This window comes from Salvelinus fontinalis, chromosome 16, assembly GCF_029448725.1.
Source record: "Salvelinus fontinalis isolate EN_2023a chromosome 16, ASM2944872v1, whole genome shotgun sequence".
Taxonomy (NCBI): Eukaryota; Metazoa; Chordata; class Actinopteri; order Salmoniformes; family Salmonidae; genus Salvelinus; species Salvelinus fontinalis.
This window is the reverse complement of record NC_074680.1, coordinates 7,314,924-7,331,157: the sequence shown is the minus strand read 5'-3', so window position 1 is coordinate 7,331,157 and position 16,234 is coordinate 7,314,924. Positions and strand designations below refer to the sequence as shown.

The following is a 16,234-nucleotide window of genomic DNA, read 5'->3' as shown; positions in this document are numbered from 1 at the left end:
AGGTTTACGTAAGGTTTACCTAAGGTTTACCCAAGGTTTACCTAAGGTTTACGTAAGGTTTACCTAAGGTTTACGTAAGGTTTACCTAAGGTTTATGTACGGTTTACCCAAGGTTTACGTAAGGTTTATGTAAGGTTTATGTAAGGTTTATGTAAGGTTTACGTAAGGTTTATGTAAGGTTTATGTAAGGTGTACCTAAGGTTTATGTATTAAGGTTTACCTAAGGTTTATGTAAGGTTAACCTAAAATGTATGTAAGGTTTACCTAAGGTTTATTTAAGGTTTACCTACGGTTTAACAGTGGAAGTAGATGGTTAGAACTAAGTGAGAGAGACATGCAGAGAGATGAGATGGTATAACTGATAGGCCACTGCTAAACACACACATACACACACACACACACACACACACACACAGCGATGGTACAACTGATAGCCCTGTCTATTAAACACACAAACACAAGACTAGGGTTCTCCTGAACACAACAGTGCCTTCCATTCTCTGCTATGCTCGCCCAACAAGCCTACAGCACTGGGCTATACCGACAGACACACACCCAGGGTGCTATTCTCTCCCAGCAGGTGACATCACTCTGCAGGATGCTATCTGAGGGAGGGGAGGGGGGGGGGGGGGGGGCAGGAGCCCTAATCCATGTCTCTCTAGTCACAACGCTGGCTAGTTTTAGGGGGAGTTAACTAGCAAAACACTGTGTGGCCATATCCGGAGATAACACACGCACACAAGTACACAGGAACCAGCTCAGACAAGGAGACAGATCTGAACCCAGAGCACACACGCACAGTTAAAGTTTCAGTTTAATGGGTTATGAAAAATGACAGGGAACAAAATGAAAACTAAAATGAAGCTCTAGAAATGATGTAATATCAACTAAACAACACTTCACCGTCATTACACTAAAAACATGTGCTACTTTCTGAACAGCCATGGACTTCTCCAATCCCCTCGGGTGGCTGGGGTAGGTTGCTAGGCACGGTCCAACTCCGCCCGACACTCCTCCAACTTCCTGATGAGGTCACAGGTCAGGGGGTGCTGGTTGCCGTGAGTAACCTTCATGATGTCATAGGCCTGCACGGGAGATAGGAGAGAGCAGGGGTGTATTCAGTGATGTGGTGTGTTCATTACCTTACCCTTACAAATGTGTTGACTACAGCTGACATGATTCTCTACATGCTACCAGCCAGAAACTCATACTGTATCTGTTGTACAAAGTCTATCTAAACCAGAATTATTCCAATCTTACCCTACAGGGCTGTTTTTCAGTTCCACCTGATACTTAATTGCACCCACCTGATGTCCTATGTCTAAATCAGTCCCTGATTAGACAGGAAGAATGACAGCAGTGGAACTGGCTGGAGGTCTAGATTTGAGTTTGAGGGAACCTAAATGATCTGTAACGCTGCAACCCCCTGAACCGAGCCCTGAGATAGATGAGGGGAGACGGGGTTAGGGCAGCCATAACAATGGTCCACCGCCCAGCTCACCAGTCTCAGCGTGTGCTGTGCGTCCCCCAGGTGAACCAGAAAGTGCTGGAGCTTGGCCACTCTCATCAGCTGGATGGCGTGGGCAGGGTGGGGGTCTGGGTAGTACTGCCTGGGGAGAGACGAGGGGGGGTAGAGTGATTAGGGGGGTACAGCTGGCAACTTTGATATCAGCAAAATCTTTCAAATGCTCTGAGCATTCAAACACGCCTGACTGGAGTGTCAGGTGGGCGGGTTTTTGCAGTTTTGGGACGGTTCCATTAGTTCCATTTCGCAAGACTAGCTTACGTAAGTGTGGCTCTCAAGTATTCGGAGGAACACAACTCCTATTTGAACCCAGGGCTGTCTCACAGTGCTCAAAGACAGTTATACTAGACAGACAGGAGAGAGTAACGCGTCGTTTCCACTCCACCGCTCTTCTGTTAAGGAATCATTTTTCTTCCCGTGGTAAACGAGAAAGAGAGAGGGGTGCAGATAGAGGAGGAGGTTGGTAAAGGGAGAGAACACAAGAAAAGTGTTTTCTAGCATCAAAATAAACTACACGTGGTGCATTAACTGGGTAAATATGATCATTGGTTTATCTCTGGAAATAAAAAATGATTGTTTAAACATTTACTTTGCTCGACTTTACACTCTTATCATAGAGCTGGGAGGGTTAGAACTGCACTATCATGTCATTATATAAACACGCACAGAGAAATCATGTCAGACAGAGAGAGCGAGTGAGAGAGAGAGAGAGACTATACGAGTACTCCCCTCGAGGGTATGAGCCATGTCATAATATCTATCAACATTTGGGATAGCTAATCAGGGGGTTGATTAATACTGTACCGCCACAGCTTTTTAAATACACATGTCAAAAACGTGTGTGTGTGTGTGTGTGTGTGTGTGTGTGTGTGTGTGTGTGTGTGTGTGTGTGTGTGTGTGTGTGTGTGTGTGTGTGTGTGTGTGTGTGTGTGTGTGTGTGTGTGTGTGTGTGTGTGTGTGTGAGAGAGAGAGAGAGTGGAGTGTGTGTGTGTGTCCGTGTGTTAAAGTGGAGCAGAGCCTTATGCCTCTGGTTGAATTATGAAGAATTTACCACGTTATAAAACACTCCCACGGATCATACACACTCTTAAAGAACACAAACTCACTTACAGAAAGGGTACACACTCGTACAGGCCGTTTACACTAGGAAGCGGTATCGCGCTGTGAAACAACGGAAGCCATTCACTTTCAATGGCAGGAAAGCAAGAGAAGAGAAGTGGGCGGGGGGACTGTTGAGTGACGCGAGCATGGGCGAGGGAGCTAAACAGGGCGGGACTAAAGTTGGGGAAAATTGAATTTTATTCAAATCCTCTGCGATATCGCCACTCGAGTGACCAAATCAAAGCTCACCATAGCTTCCAACCACTACTGGAATGGCTGACAATGGCTGTTGATACATGGCACTACCTAGCTTTTTTGCTAGCACCCACATGAGGCCGAGGCTAGTGTGGCTAGGCGAGTGCCGCTTGTATAGTGTAAACGCTCTGTTAGAGAACACACACACACACACAGAGAATATACTCACTCTTAGAGAACACACACACTCTTAGAGAACGCACACACTCAAGAGAACACACACACTCAAGAGAACACACACACTCAAGAGAACACACACACACACACAGAATGCACACACTCTTGGAGAATACACACACTAAGAGAATACACACACTCTTAGAGAATACACATAGAGAATACACACAGTCTAAGACAATACACATAGAGAATACACACACTCTTAGAGACTACACACACTCTTAGAGAACACACACACACACAGAATACACACACTAAGAAAATACACACACTAAGAGAATACCCACACTCTTAGAGACACACACACTCGTAGAGAACACACGCAGTCTTAGAGAACACACACACACACAGAGAATACACACACAGAGAATACACACATACAGAGAATACACACACACAGAGAATACACACACACAGAGAATACACACATAAAATACACACACTCCTTGAGAATAGACACACACACAGAGAATACACACACTCTTAGAGAATACACACAGAAAATACACACACTCCTTGAGAATAGACACACACACAGAGAATACACACAGAGAATACACACACTCTTAGAGAACACACACACAGAGAATACACATACAGATAATACACACACTAAGAGAATACACAGAGAATACACACAGTCTAATACAGATAATACACACACTAAGAGCATACACAGAGAATACACACAGTCTAAGCGCATACACAGAGAGTACACAGAGAATACACACACTAAGAGCATACACAGAGAATACACACACTAAGAGCATACACAGAGAATACACACACTCTAAGAGCATACACAGAGAATACACACACTCTAAGAGCATACACAGAGAATACACACAGTCTAAGAGCATACACAGAGAATACACACACTCCTTGAGAATAGACACACACACAAAGAATACACACACTCTTAGACAATACACACACAATCTAAGATAATACACATACAGAGAATACACACACTAAGAGAATACACACACTAAGAGAATACACACACACACACACACAGAGGAAACACACACTCTAAGAGCATACACAGAGAATACACACAGTCTAAGAGCATACACAGAGAATACACACACTCCTTGAGAATAGACACACACACAAAGAATACACACACTCTTAGACAATACACACACAATCTAAGATAATACACATACAGAGAATACACACACTAAGAGAATACACACACTAAGAGAACACACACACACACACACACACACACACACACACAGAGAAAACACACCGAGAATACACACACTCTAAGAGAATCCACTTGCAGCACTACACAACAGGTTTGCGTGGGGAACAGCTCCTGAACCCAAACCAACCCACTTGTTGTTGTTTATGGTGAACAGACAGACGGTAGTTTATATGGACATCTTGAGACAGGAGAGCAGAGCGACACCAGATGCCATAGAATTGGGCAACTCCAAAACAGTCCCTTCCTCATGGTTTATTCACATCAACTTGATTGCAGTTGAACGTGTTGGTTTTACAACAGCGGTGGCCCACCTTCCTCCTGGAAAGCCACTGGGTGCAGGTTTTTGCTCTAGCCCTCTAGGAGGAGGGTTGGCCACCCCTGAATTACACAATGTGTCACCGGGACAGATGGAAGCCGTCTGACATTTATAGAAAAGTTCATCCAGAATCAAATGGACTATAGATCATTTGAGTGACATCTTTCTGATGAGTGCCAACCGAACGACAACAAATAAAGAGAGGCAGACAGTGGAACACTAAATGTCAATATTAAAGTAGGTTTTTCAGAGCCATATTATTTCTTATCACGTCCAGCCATGGGTTCATTAATATCACAGTAATTGGTGTACTGCTCAATAGGCCAAAAACACACAGAGTGCCGTGGAGCACTCACCCCGCCTCAATGACTTATTGAGAGGAGCTCAGACACACAAGCTCACGCATGCACACACACACACACACACTTTCTCTGCCTCAAGCATTTATCAACAAAAACTGTTTGGCTGTAACGCACTCAAGGAGAGAACTATCCAATTAAGTCAATGCTGGGGTGGTTTCTCATATTAAACACACACACACTTGTTTTCTCAACTTGTGCCACAAACTGACTGTGGTCTGAGCTGCGGATAACTTGGAACCAAATCTCTCTCTGGCAGAGGGAGACTGGGAGAGATCACACTGTGGAGAAATCTTTGGGAAATACACCGCTATGCGGGAAAAATGTTTGGGAAAGTTTGCCATTTGGGAGACAGAGGAAATGGGTTTAATGAAATAGTAATGACTTTTATCTTTTGCTCAGGTGGAGCAGACACACACACACATAACACACGCACACCGAGATAAAAGCGCTCTGCATTAGAGAGTGAACGCAGAAACACAGACAGATAGGCAGACAGACATCACATGGCAAGTCACAGACTCCATCTAGCCCAAAACAAAGCCGTCTGATTTTACGAACCATCCACAAGCCAACTAAAACAATCTACACACATGTAAACAACCTCATCAAAGACCAAACAATGTCTTAGATGCCCTAGAAAGACGAACGCACCTTCCATGTGAAACTACTTTGTAGGAGATGAAGGCTGAATGTGGTGGTAGATCTTTCTTAGGGGATCTTTCAATAGAACTGGAATCATCAAGATCCAATCAGGTAATTCAGCTAATTCCACTATTCAGATCAACCGTTCTATTGTCACTAATACAGCTAATGTAGAGTAGTGTATGGTTGATTTGGTTGTTTTCTGGTTTGATTTCCCCGCAGCATTCAAACATATGTGCTAGATGACTGACTTTATCAGTAACATACATGTCCCGAGGGTAAAGCCATGGTGGCATGTCTACATTTTTTTTTTGGGGGGGGGGGGCATAAGAATCAAATCAAATCCAGCTTAATTTATACAGTACAATAACTAGAGGCTGCCTCTCCATGCCTCTTGGTCTTAAGCTTTGGGATAGTTAAAAGGCTCTGATGAACCTATTGGGTACATAACTTAAAAGCATGTTTGACACGTATTGGGGTGCACAATCGTGGATTGATTTAAAAAACCAATAGAAGAATCTTAAAATGTATTCCAAAAGTGCAGAGACCTTAACACCGGTGTAATGTGTGCTCTCCATCGGGTCTTGGTCAGTTCCCCTTGCTGCAGCATTTTGTATGTTTTGCAGTTGACCAATGGCTTTCTTTGGTAGACCAGACAGGAGAGCATTACCTGGTGTTTTATCTTTATTACCCGTGAATTAAAATGTGCGGCTAGATTCTCTGTCTATGCATTGACTCCAACAATAAGTACCTTGGTCTTGTCTTGATTTAGCCGGAGGAAGTTGTGAGCCATCCAAGTATTTAAATCACTAATACAGTCAAATAATTTATCAATAGTGTCACGGCCGTCGTAAGAAGTGGACCAAAGCGCAGCGTGGTGAGCGTACATATTCCTTTTATTAGAAATGACGCCGACAAAACAAATAAACAATGCAAAACAACCGTGAAGCTTAAGGGCTATGTGCCACAAACAAAGTTACCTTCCCACAAAGAAAGGAGGGAAAGGGCTACCTAAGTATGGTTCCCAATCAGAGACAACGATAGACAGCTGTCCCTGATTGAGAACCATACCAGGCCAAAACATAGAAATTCAAAATCATAGAAAAACAAAACATAGAATGCCCACCCCAAATCACACCCTGACCAAACCAAATAGAGACATAAACAGGCTCTCTAAGGTCAGGGCGTGACAAATAGAGCTAAAATCCTCGGGTGATACAGAAATGCAAAGCCGTGTATCGTCTGCGTAGCAGTGAGAATCTAATTCTGTGCTTTCTGATAATGCTGCCAAGGGGTTACACAGAGCCGTCGGACAATAAACAGTGCACTCAAAGATTTCAGACCCCTTGACTTTTTCCACATTTTGCTACGTTACAGCCTTATTTCCAAAAAAATATTGCATAGTTTTCCCCCTCATCAATCTACACACAATACCCTATAATGACAAAGCAAAAACATGTTTTTAGAAAAACGGAATATCACATTTACATAAGTATTCAGACCCTTTACTCAGTACTTTGTTGAAATACCTTTTGGCAGCGATTACAGCCTCGAGTCTTCTTGGTTATGACGCTACATGCTTGGCACACCTAGTGCCATCAACTTTGCGCTCAGTAAGGAGGTCATTCACAAGAGAGGTTTTACTAGTGATTGCTCTGACATATTATAGGTGCCCTATTCAATGAGTGCGGGCCACTCTGCCCATAGGGCATCTGCCTCGAGGTAACCAACGGAATAAACACTAGAAACCACGTTTTCTGACAGTCATCAATCAATCAGAATGGTAGGAGATGACCGTTTGTAGGCGGAGTTAAAGGAACATAAATTACTCACAATAACCATAGTGCAATTTCTACAGGAGTTGATATGCTTTTGAAGTCATCTGTTGCTTATTCTGACAGGGAGGACTGAATCACTACCAGACCCTGTCTGTCAGTCTGACAGGGAGGACTGAATCACTACCAGACCCTGTCTGTCAGTCTGACAGGGAGGACTGAATCACTACCAGACCCTGTCTGTCAGTCTAACAGGGAGGATTGAATCACTACCAAACCCTGTCTGTCAGTCTGACAGGGAGGACTGAATCACTACCAGACCCTGTCTGTCAGTCTGACAGGGATAGACTGAATCACTACCAGACCCTGTCTGTCAGGGAGGACTGAATCACTACCAAACCCTGTCTGTCAGTCTGACAGGGAGGACTGAATCACTACCAGACCCTGTCTGTCAGGGAGGACTGAATCACTACCAAACCCTGTCTGTCAGTCTGACAGGGAGGACTGAATCACTACCAGACCCTGTCTGTCAGTCTGACAGGGAGGACTGGATCACTACCAGACCCTGTCTGTCAGTCTGACAGGGAGGACTGAATCACTACCAGACCCTGTCTGTCAGTCTGACAGGGAGGACTGAATCACTACCAGACCCTGTCTGTCAGTCTGACAGGGAGGACTGAATCACTACCAGACCCTGTCTGTTAGGGAGGACTGAATCACTACCAAACCCTGTCTGTCAGTCTGACAGGGAGGACTGAATCACAACCAGACCCTGTCTGTCAGGGAGGACTGAATCACTACCAGACCCTGTCTGTCAGTCTGACAGGGAGGACTGAATCACTACCAGACCCTGTCTGTCAGGGAGGACTGAATCACTACCAGACCCTGTCTGTCAGTCTGACAGGGAGGACTAAATCACTACCAGACCCTGTCTGTCAGTCTGACAGGGAGGACTGAATCATTACCAGACCCTGTCTGACAGGGAGGACTGAATCACTACCAACCCCTGTCTGTCAGTCTGACAGGGAGGACTGAATCACTACCAGACCCTGTCTGTCAGTCTGACAGGGAGGACTGAATCACTACCAGACCCTGTCTGTCAGTCTAACAGGGAGGATTGAATCACTACCAAACCCTGTCTGTCAGTCTGACAGGGAGGACTGAATCACTACCAGACCCTGTCTGTCAGTCTGACAGGGATAGACTGAATCACTACCAGACCCTGTCTGTCAGGGAGGACTGAATCACTACCAAACCCTGTCTGTCAGTCTGACAGGGAGGACTGAATCACTACCAGACCCTGTCTGTCAGGGAGGACTGAATCACTACCAAACCCTGTCTGTCAGTCTGACAGGGAGGACTGAATCACTACCAGACCCTGTCTGTCAGTCTGACAGGGAGGACTGGATCACTACCAGACCCTGTCTGTCAGTCTGACAGGGAGGACTGAATCACTACCAGACCCTGTCTGTCAGTCTGACAGGGAGGACTGAATCACTACCAGACCCTGTCTGTCAGTCTGACAGGGAGGACTGAATCACTACCAGACCCTGTCTGTTAGGGAGGACTGAATCACTACCAAACCCTGTCTGTCAGTCTGACAGGGAGGACTGAATCACAACCAGACCCTGTCTGTCAGGGAGGACTGAATCACTACCAGACCCTGTCTGTCAGTCTGACAGGGAGGACTGAATCACTACCAGACCCTGTCTGTCAGGGAGGACTGAATCACTACCAGACCCTGTCTGTCAGTCTGACAGGGAGGACTAAATCACTACCAGACCCTGTCTGTCAGTCTGACAGGGAGGACTGAATCATTACCAGACCCTGTCTGACAGGGAGGACTGAATCACTACCAACCCCTGTCTGTCAGTCTGACAGGGAGGACTGAATCACTACCAGACCCTGTCTGTCAGTCTGACAGGGAGGACTGAATCATTACCAGACCCTGTCTGTCAGGGAGGACTGAATCACTACCAGACCCTGTCTGTCAGTCTGACAGGGAGGACTAAATCACTACCAGACCCTGTCTGTCAGTCTGACAGGGAGGACTGAATCATTACCAGACCCTGTCTGACAGGGAGGACTGAATCACTACCAACCCCTGTCTGTCAGTCTGACAGGGAGGACTGAATCACTACCAACCCCTGTCTGTCAGTCTGACAGGGAGGACTGAATCACTACCAGACCCTGTCTGTCAGGGAGGACTGAATCACTACCAAACCCTGTCTGTCAGTCTGACAGGGAGGTTGAATCACTACCAAACCCTGTCTGTCAGTCTGAAAGGGAGGACTGAATCACTACCAGACCCTGTCTGTCAGGGATGACTGAATCACTACCAAACCCTGTCTGTCAGTCTAACAGGGAGGACTGAATCACTACCAGACCCTGTCTGTCAGTCTGACAGGGAGGACTGAATCACTACCAGACCCTGTCTGTCAGTCTGACAGGGAGGACTGAATCACTACCAGACCCTGTCTGTCAGTCTGACAGGGAGGACTGAATCACTACCAGACCCTGTCTGTCAGTCTGACAGGGAGGACTGAATCACTACCAGACCCTGTCTGTCAGTCTGACAGGGAGGACTGCATCACTACCAGAGCCTGTCTGTCAGTCTGACAGGGAGGACTGAATCACTACCAGACCCTGTCTGTCAGTCTGACAGGGAGGACTGAATCATTACCAGACCCTGTCTGTCAGGGAGGACTGAATCACTACCATACCCTGTCTGTCAGTCTGACAGGGAGGACTGAATCACTACCAACCCCTGTCTGTCAGTCTGACAGGGAGGACTGAATCACTACCAGACCCTGTCTGTCAGTCTGACAGGGAGGACTGAATCACTACCAACCCCTGTCTGTCAGTCTGACAGGGAGGACTGAATCAGTACCAACCCCTGTCTGTTAGTCTGACAGGGAGGACTGAATCACTACCAGACCCTGTCTGTCAGTCTGACAGGGAAGACTGAATCACAACCAGACCCTGTCTGTCAGGGAGGACTGAATCACTACCAAACCCTGTCTGTCAGTCTGACAGGGAGGACTGAATCACTACCAAACCCTGTCTGTCAGGGAGGACTGAATCACTACCAGACCCTGTCTGTCAGTCTGACAGGGAGGACTGAATCACTACCAGACCCTGTCTGTCAGTCTGTCAGGGATGACTGAATCACTACCAAACCCTGTCTGTCAGTCTAACAGGGAGGACTGAATCACTACCAGACCCTGTATATCAGTCTGACAGGGAGGACTGAATCACTACCAGATCCTGTCTGTCAGTCTGACAGGGAGGTTGAATCACTACCAAACCCTGTCTGTCAGTCTGACAGGGAGGACTGAATCATTACCAGACCCTGTCTGTCAGGGAGGACTGAATCACTACCATACCCTGTCTGTCAGTCTGACAGGGAGGACTGAATCACTACCAACCCCTGTCTGTCAGTCTGACAGGGAGGACTGAATCACTACCAGACCCTGTCTGTCAGTCTGACAGGGAGGACTGAATCACTACCAACCCCTGTCTGTCAGTCTGACAGGGAGGACTGAATCAGTACCAACCCCTGTCTGTTAGTCTGACAGGGAGGACTGAATCACTACCAGACCCTGTCTGTCAGTCTGACAGGGAAGACTGAATCACAACCAGACCCTGTCTGTCAGGGAGGACTGAATCACTACCAAACCCTGTCTGTCAGTCTGACAGGGAGGACTGAATCACTACCAAACCCTGTCTGTCAGGGAGGACTGAATCACTACCAGACCCTGTCTGTCAGTCTGACAGGGAGGACTGAATCACTACCAGACCCTGTCTGTCAGTCTGTCAGGGATGACTGAATCACTACCAAACCCTGTCTGTCAGTCTAACAGGGAGGACTGAATCACTACCAGACCCTGTATATCAGTCTGACAGGGAGGACTGAATCACTACCAGATCCTGTCTGTCAGTCTGACAGGGAGGTTGAATCACTACCAAACCCTGTCTGTCAGTCTGACAGGGAGGACTGAATCACTACCAGACCCTGTCTGTCAGGGATGACTGAATCACTACCAAACCCTGTCTGTCAGTCTAACAGGGAGGACTGAATCACTACCAGACCCTGTATGTCAGTCTGAAGAGGAGGACTGAATCACTACCAGACCCTGTCTGTCAGTCTGACAGGGAAGACTGAATCACTACCAGACCCTGTCTGTCAGTCTGATAGGGAGGACTGAATCACTACCAGACCCTGTCTGTCAGTCTGACAGGGAGGACTGAATCACTACCAGACCCTGTCTGTCAGTCTGACAGGGAGGACTGAATCACTACCAGACCCTGTCTGTCAGTCTGACAGGGAGGACTGAATCACTACCAGACCCTGTCTGTCAGTCTGACAGGGAGGACTGAATCACTACCAGACCCTGTCTGTCAGTCTGACAGGGAGGACTGCATCACTACCAGACCCTGTCTGTCAGGGAGGACTGAATCACTACCAGACCCTGTCTGTCAGTCTGACAGGGAGGACTGAATCACTACCAGACCCTGTCTGTCAGTCTGACAGGGAGGACTGAATCACTACCAGACCCTGTCTGTCAGTCTGACAGGGAGGACTGAATCATTACCAGACCCTGTCTGTCAGGGAGGACTGAATCACTACCATACCCTGTCTGTCAGTCTGACAGGGAGGACTGAATCACTACCAGACCCTGTCTGTCAGTCTGACAGGGAGGACTGAATCACTACCAACCCCTGTCTGTCAGTCTGACAGGAAGGACTGAATCAGTACCAACCCCTGTCTGTTAGTCTGACAGGGAGGACTGAATCACTACCAGACCCTGTCTGTCAGTCTGACAGGGAAGACTGAATCACTACCAGACCCTGTCTGTCAGGGAGGACTGAATCACTAGCAAACCCTGTCTGTCAGTCTGACAGGGAGGACTGAATCACTACCAAACCCTGTCTGTCAGGGAGGACTGAATCACTACCAGACCCTGTCTGTCAGTCTGACAGGGAGGACTGAATCACTACCAGACCCTGTCTGTCAGTCTGACAGGGAGGCTTGAATCACTACCAAACCCTGTCTGTCAGTCTGACAGGGAGGACTGAATCACTACCAGACCCTGTCTGTCAGGGAGGACTGAATCACTACCAAACCCTGTCTGTCAGTCTAACAGGGAGGACTGAATCACTACCATACCCTGTATATCAGTCTGACAGGGAGGACTGAATCACTACCAGATCCTGTCTGTCAGTCTGACAGGGAGGACTGAATCACTACCAGATCCTGTCTGTCAGTCTGACAGGGAGGACTGAATCATTACCAGACCCTGTCTGTCAGTCTGACAGGGAGGACTGAATCATTACCAGACCCTGTCTGTCAGTCTGACAGGGAGGACTGAATCACTACCATACCCTGTCTGTCAGTCTGACAGGGAAGACTGAATCACTACCAGACCCTGTCTGTCAGTCTGACAGGGGGGACTGGAGCATTACCAGACCCTGTCTGTCAGTCTGACAGGGAGGACTGAATCACTACCAAACCCTGTCTGTCAGTCTGACAGGGAGGACTGAATCACTACCAGACCCTGTCTGTCAGTCTGACAGGGAGGACTGAATCACTACCAGACTCTGTCTGTCAGGGAGGACTGAATCACTACCAAACCCTGTCTGTCAGTCTGACAGGGAGGACTGAATCACTACCAAACCCTGTCTGTCAGTCTGACGGGAGGACTGAATCACTACCAGACCCTGTCTGTCAGTCTGACAGGGAGGACTGAATCACTACCAGACCCTGTCTGTCAGTCTGACAGGGAGGACTGGAGCACTACCAGATCCTGTCTGTCAGTCTGACAGGGAGGACTGAATCACTACCAGATCCTGTCTGTCAGTCTGACAGGGAGGACTGAATCACTACCAAACCCTGTCTGTCAGTCTGACAGGGAGGACTGAATCACTACCAAACCCTGTCTGTCAGTCTGACAGGGAGGACTGAATCACTACCAGACCCTGTCTGTCAGTCTGACAGGGAGGACTGGAGCACTACCAGATCCTGTCTGTCAGTCTGACAGGGAGGACTGAATCACTACCAGACCCTGTCTGTCAGTCTGACGAGAGGACTGAATCACTACCAGACCCTGTCTGTCAGTCTGACAGGGAGGACTGAATCATTACCAGACCCTGTCTGTCAGTCTGACAGGGAGAACTTGAGCACTACCAGACCCTGTCTGTCAGTCTGACAGGGAGGACTGAATCACTACCAAACCCTGTCTGTCAGTCTGACAGGGAGGACTGAATCACTACCAGACCCTGTCTGTCAGTCTGACAGGGAGGACTGAATCACTACCAACCCCTGTCTGTCAGTCTGACAGGGAGGACTGAATCACTACCAGACCCTGTCTGTCAGTCTGACGAGAGGACTGAATCACTACCAGACCCTGTCTGTCAGTCTGACAGGGAGGACTGAATCATTACCAGACCCTGTCTGTCAGTCTGACAGGGAGAACTTGAGCACTACCAGACCCTGTCTGTCAGTCTGACAGGGAGGACTGAATCACTACCAGACCCTGTCTGTCAGTCTCTAAAACAGGTTGTGATGTTGCTGGAAATAATCCCGGAGCCCCTGTGGTTAGGGTGAATCCTGCCTCTTTAAAAAAACGCTGGTTGCTCCCACAGCAAATCAAAGTGGTCAACAAAAAGAGACATTCCTGTATTTGCAAAGTTTCTTCAGGTACTCGTTGAGGGCAAAATGTTCTGAACCCCTTCAGAACGGGAGGGGGGCCAGGGATAATTACTCTCTTCCCTGTGCTAGCGAGGATGTTTAAACCGACTCATCGACAGCTCTACTATAGGAGGCGTTTTCCAACAGATTTGGTTTGCCGGGGTCACAGCAAGGTCGGTGCAGTTGGAAAACAGGTCATCCTCTTCTGGCAGCCGAGCTAACAGCCGGAGGATCTTCTCCCTGAGCTGCTTGATGGTGGTGCATTTTTCAGAATAACAACACGATAAACTGGACAAGGAACAAGAAAACACATATCGATATGAGATTAACCACATGAGAAAACTCACACATATGGAATTGTGCTGTGTGTTGCCATGGTAAGTGGCAATGGGGAGGGTGTGTGTTGGGGCCTGTTCTCTCTCCTCCTCTACATTAGTGTTCCCCGGCATGATCATTACTAAGAACAAAGAGCTGCCTCTCCACTGGGACCACTTTACTGGAATATTAAAATCACCACACACACACACACACACACACACACACACACACACACACACACACACACACACACACACACACACACACACACACACACACACACACACACACACACACACACACACACACACACACACACACACACACACACACACACACACACACACACACACACACACACACACACACACACTCATGCCATGCTAGGGAATGCCAAGGATGCGGTAAAGACAGTCTCATTATTAATCTGCCTTTATAGACAAAAACAGAACTCTCTCTCTCTCTCACTCTCACATGGATTTACAGCTCTTGTCCGTCACACTCTGATGCCTGGCGTAATCAATCCCAGATCCCTCCTACTGGACTCTGGGACCTGCTATAGATCCTGACGCCACAAAGAGAGTTAGCCAATACTCTGATCAGCCTGATCAATGGCTTTGACCAGACCCTCATATCCCACCGCTGACACCAGTAACACATGGAAAGGTCAGACAAACCTCATAGAACACTGGTGAGAGGAGACGGTTGGAGGGAGAGAGAGAGAGACATAGAGACACAGAATGGAATGATGATTCTTTCCATAGATTCATCAACAGCTTGTATGTAAAACAGCCTCCCTCCCTCTCTCTCCTCTCCACCGAGCACGCTCCTGGGAGTCGAGTCTCTTTCCTGGCCCCTTCCTCACCTCTCTCCCCCATTCCTCTCACCCCGCTCCCTCACTCTTAACAGCAGTGACAGAGGGTGCTACATGCCGTTACTCTCTGCCACACCTCGCTGAAATGCTGGCCATCACCCAGCACCAGGGCTGGAATTAACTTAATACATTACGTTTGTTAAAATCCTAATCATTTTTTGACAAATTTGAAAAATCCTCATAGAAAACATTGGGCATTGTTCAATTCATGCGTTTCAATGCACTTCCTGAATTGAACTGCCTCTTACTCTGCTGTTCACTACACTTCCAACATGGCAGTTGCTGTCTTGTTCTGCAGCTCTGATTTTGACAGAAGTGTATCATGAATCAAAGCTACACCCCGTCCTAGCAACCTCTGGGACATTTTTACTGACTGCTCCTTTCCATTCAACTGTCTGCAGTCGCTTACTGTGTTCTGCTATGTAGCACAGAGCAGTCTTTCATGAGCAATAACACGCCCACTGATAGGTATTCCACTGGCCTTCAACTTTCTGTTGTCTACTGTCTCCATGTTTTATTGGACTGTAGATGTGTGTGATCATGTGTTGGTAACCTGTACAAGACCTGGCGAGAGAAATCCCCCTGGAGGAAAATACTCTATTCGACCTGTTCCTCTGTATTTTTTCATTCTCTCCCTCCCTCTTTCTTTAGAACCTCAAAGATCTCAGAGAGGGGAGCATGTGTGTGTGTGTGTGTGTGTGTGTGTGTGTGTGTGTGTGTGTGTTTGTGTTCGTGTTGTGTGTGTGAGGAGGAGGACGAGTGCATCGCCTGACTGCGACCCTCAGCTACTGGTTCACAGAAAGTTCCGGAGAGTATTCATCCAGAGTTCAAGTCTTCCATCCCTCTTTTTCTTCTCCTTCAACAGCCGAGTCGTAATAAAGAGAAGACCTCCATCACTCACACGCACAAGCACATACACACGCACACACTGTAGCTGTGAAACATACTGTAAGTAAAATACCCTGTCCATCTCCCTTTCTCT

At 47.5% G+C, this 16,234-nt stretch overlaps 1 protein-coding gene across 1 annotated transcript in view; it reads right to left on the bottom strand.

The window, feature by feature from the left end:
* Positions 1–796: 796 nt before the first annotated feature.
* Positions 797–16,234, bottom strand: part of smyd3 (SET and MYND domain containing 3) — a 207,735-nt gene continuing 192,297 nt past the window's right edge. Inside the window, exons 11-12 of the mRNA XM_055864258.1 lie at positions 1,502–1,610; positions 797–1,085 (exon numbers count right to left, since the gene is read on the bottom strand). Coding sequence (XP_055720233.1) covers positions 984–1,085; positions 1,502–1,610 — 211 coding nt within the window. The 3' untranslated portion in view covers positions 797–983. The remainder of the gene's footprint in view (positions 1,086–1,501; positions 1,611–16,234) is intronic.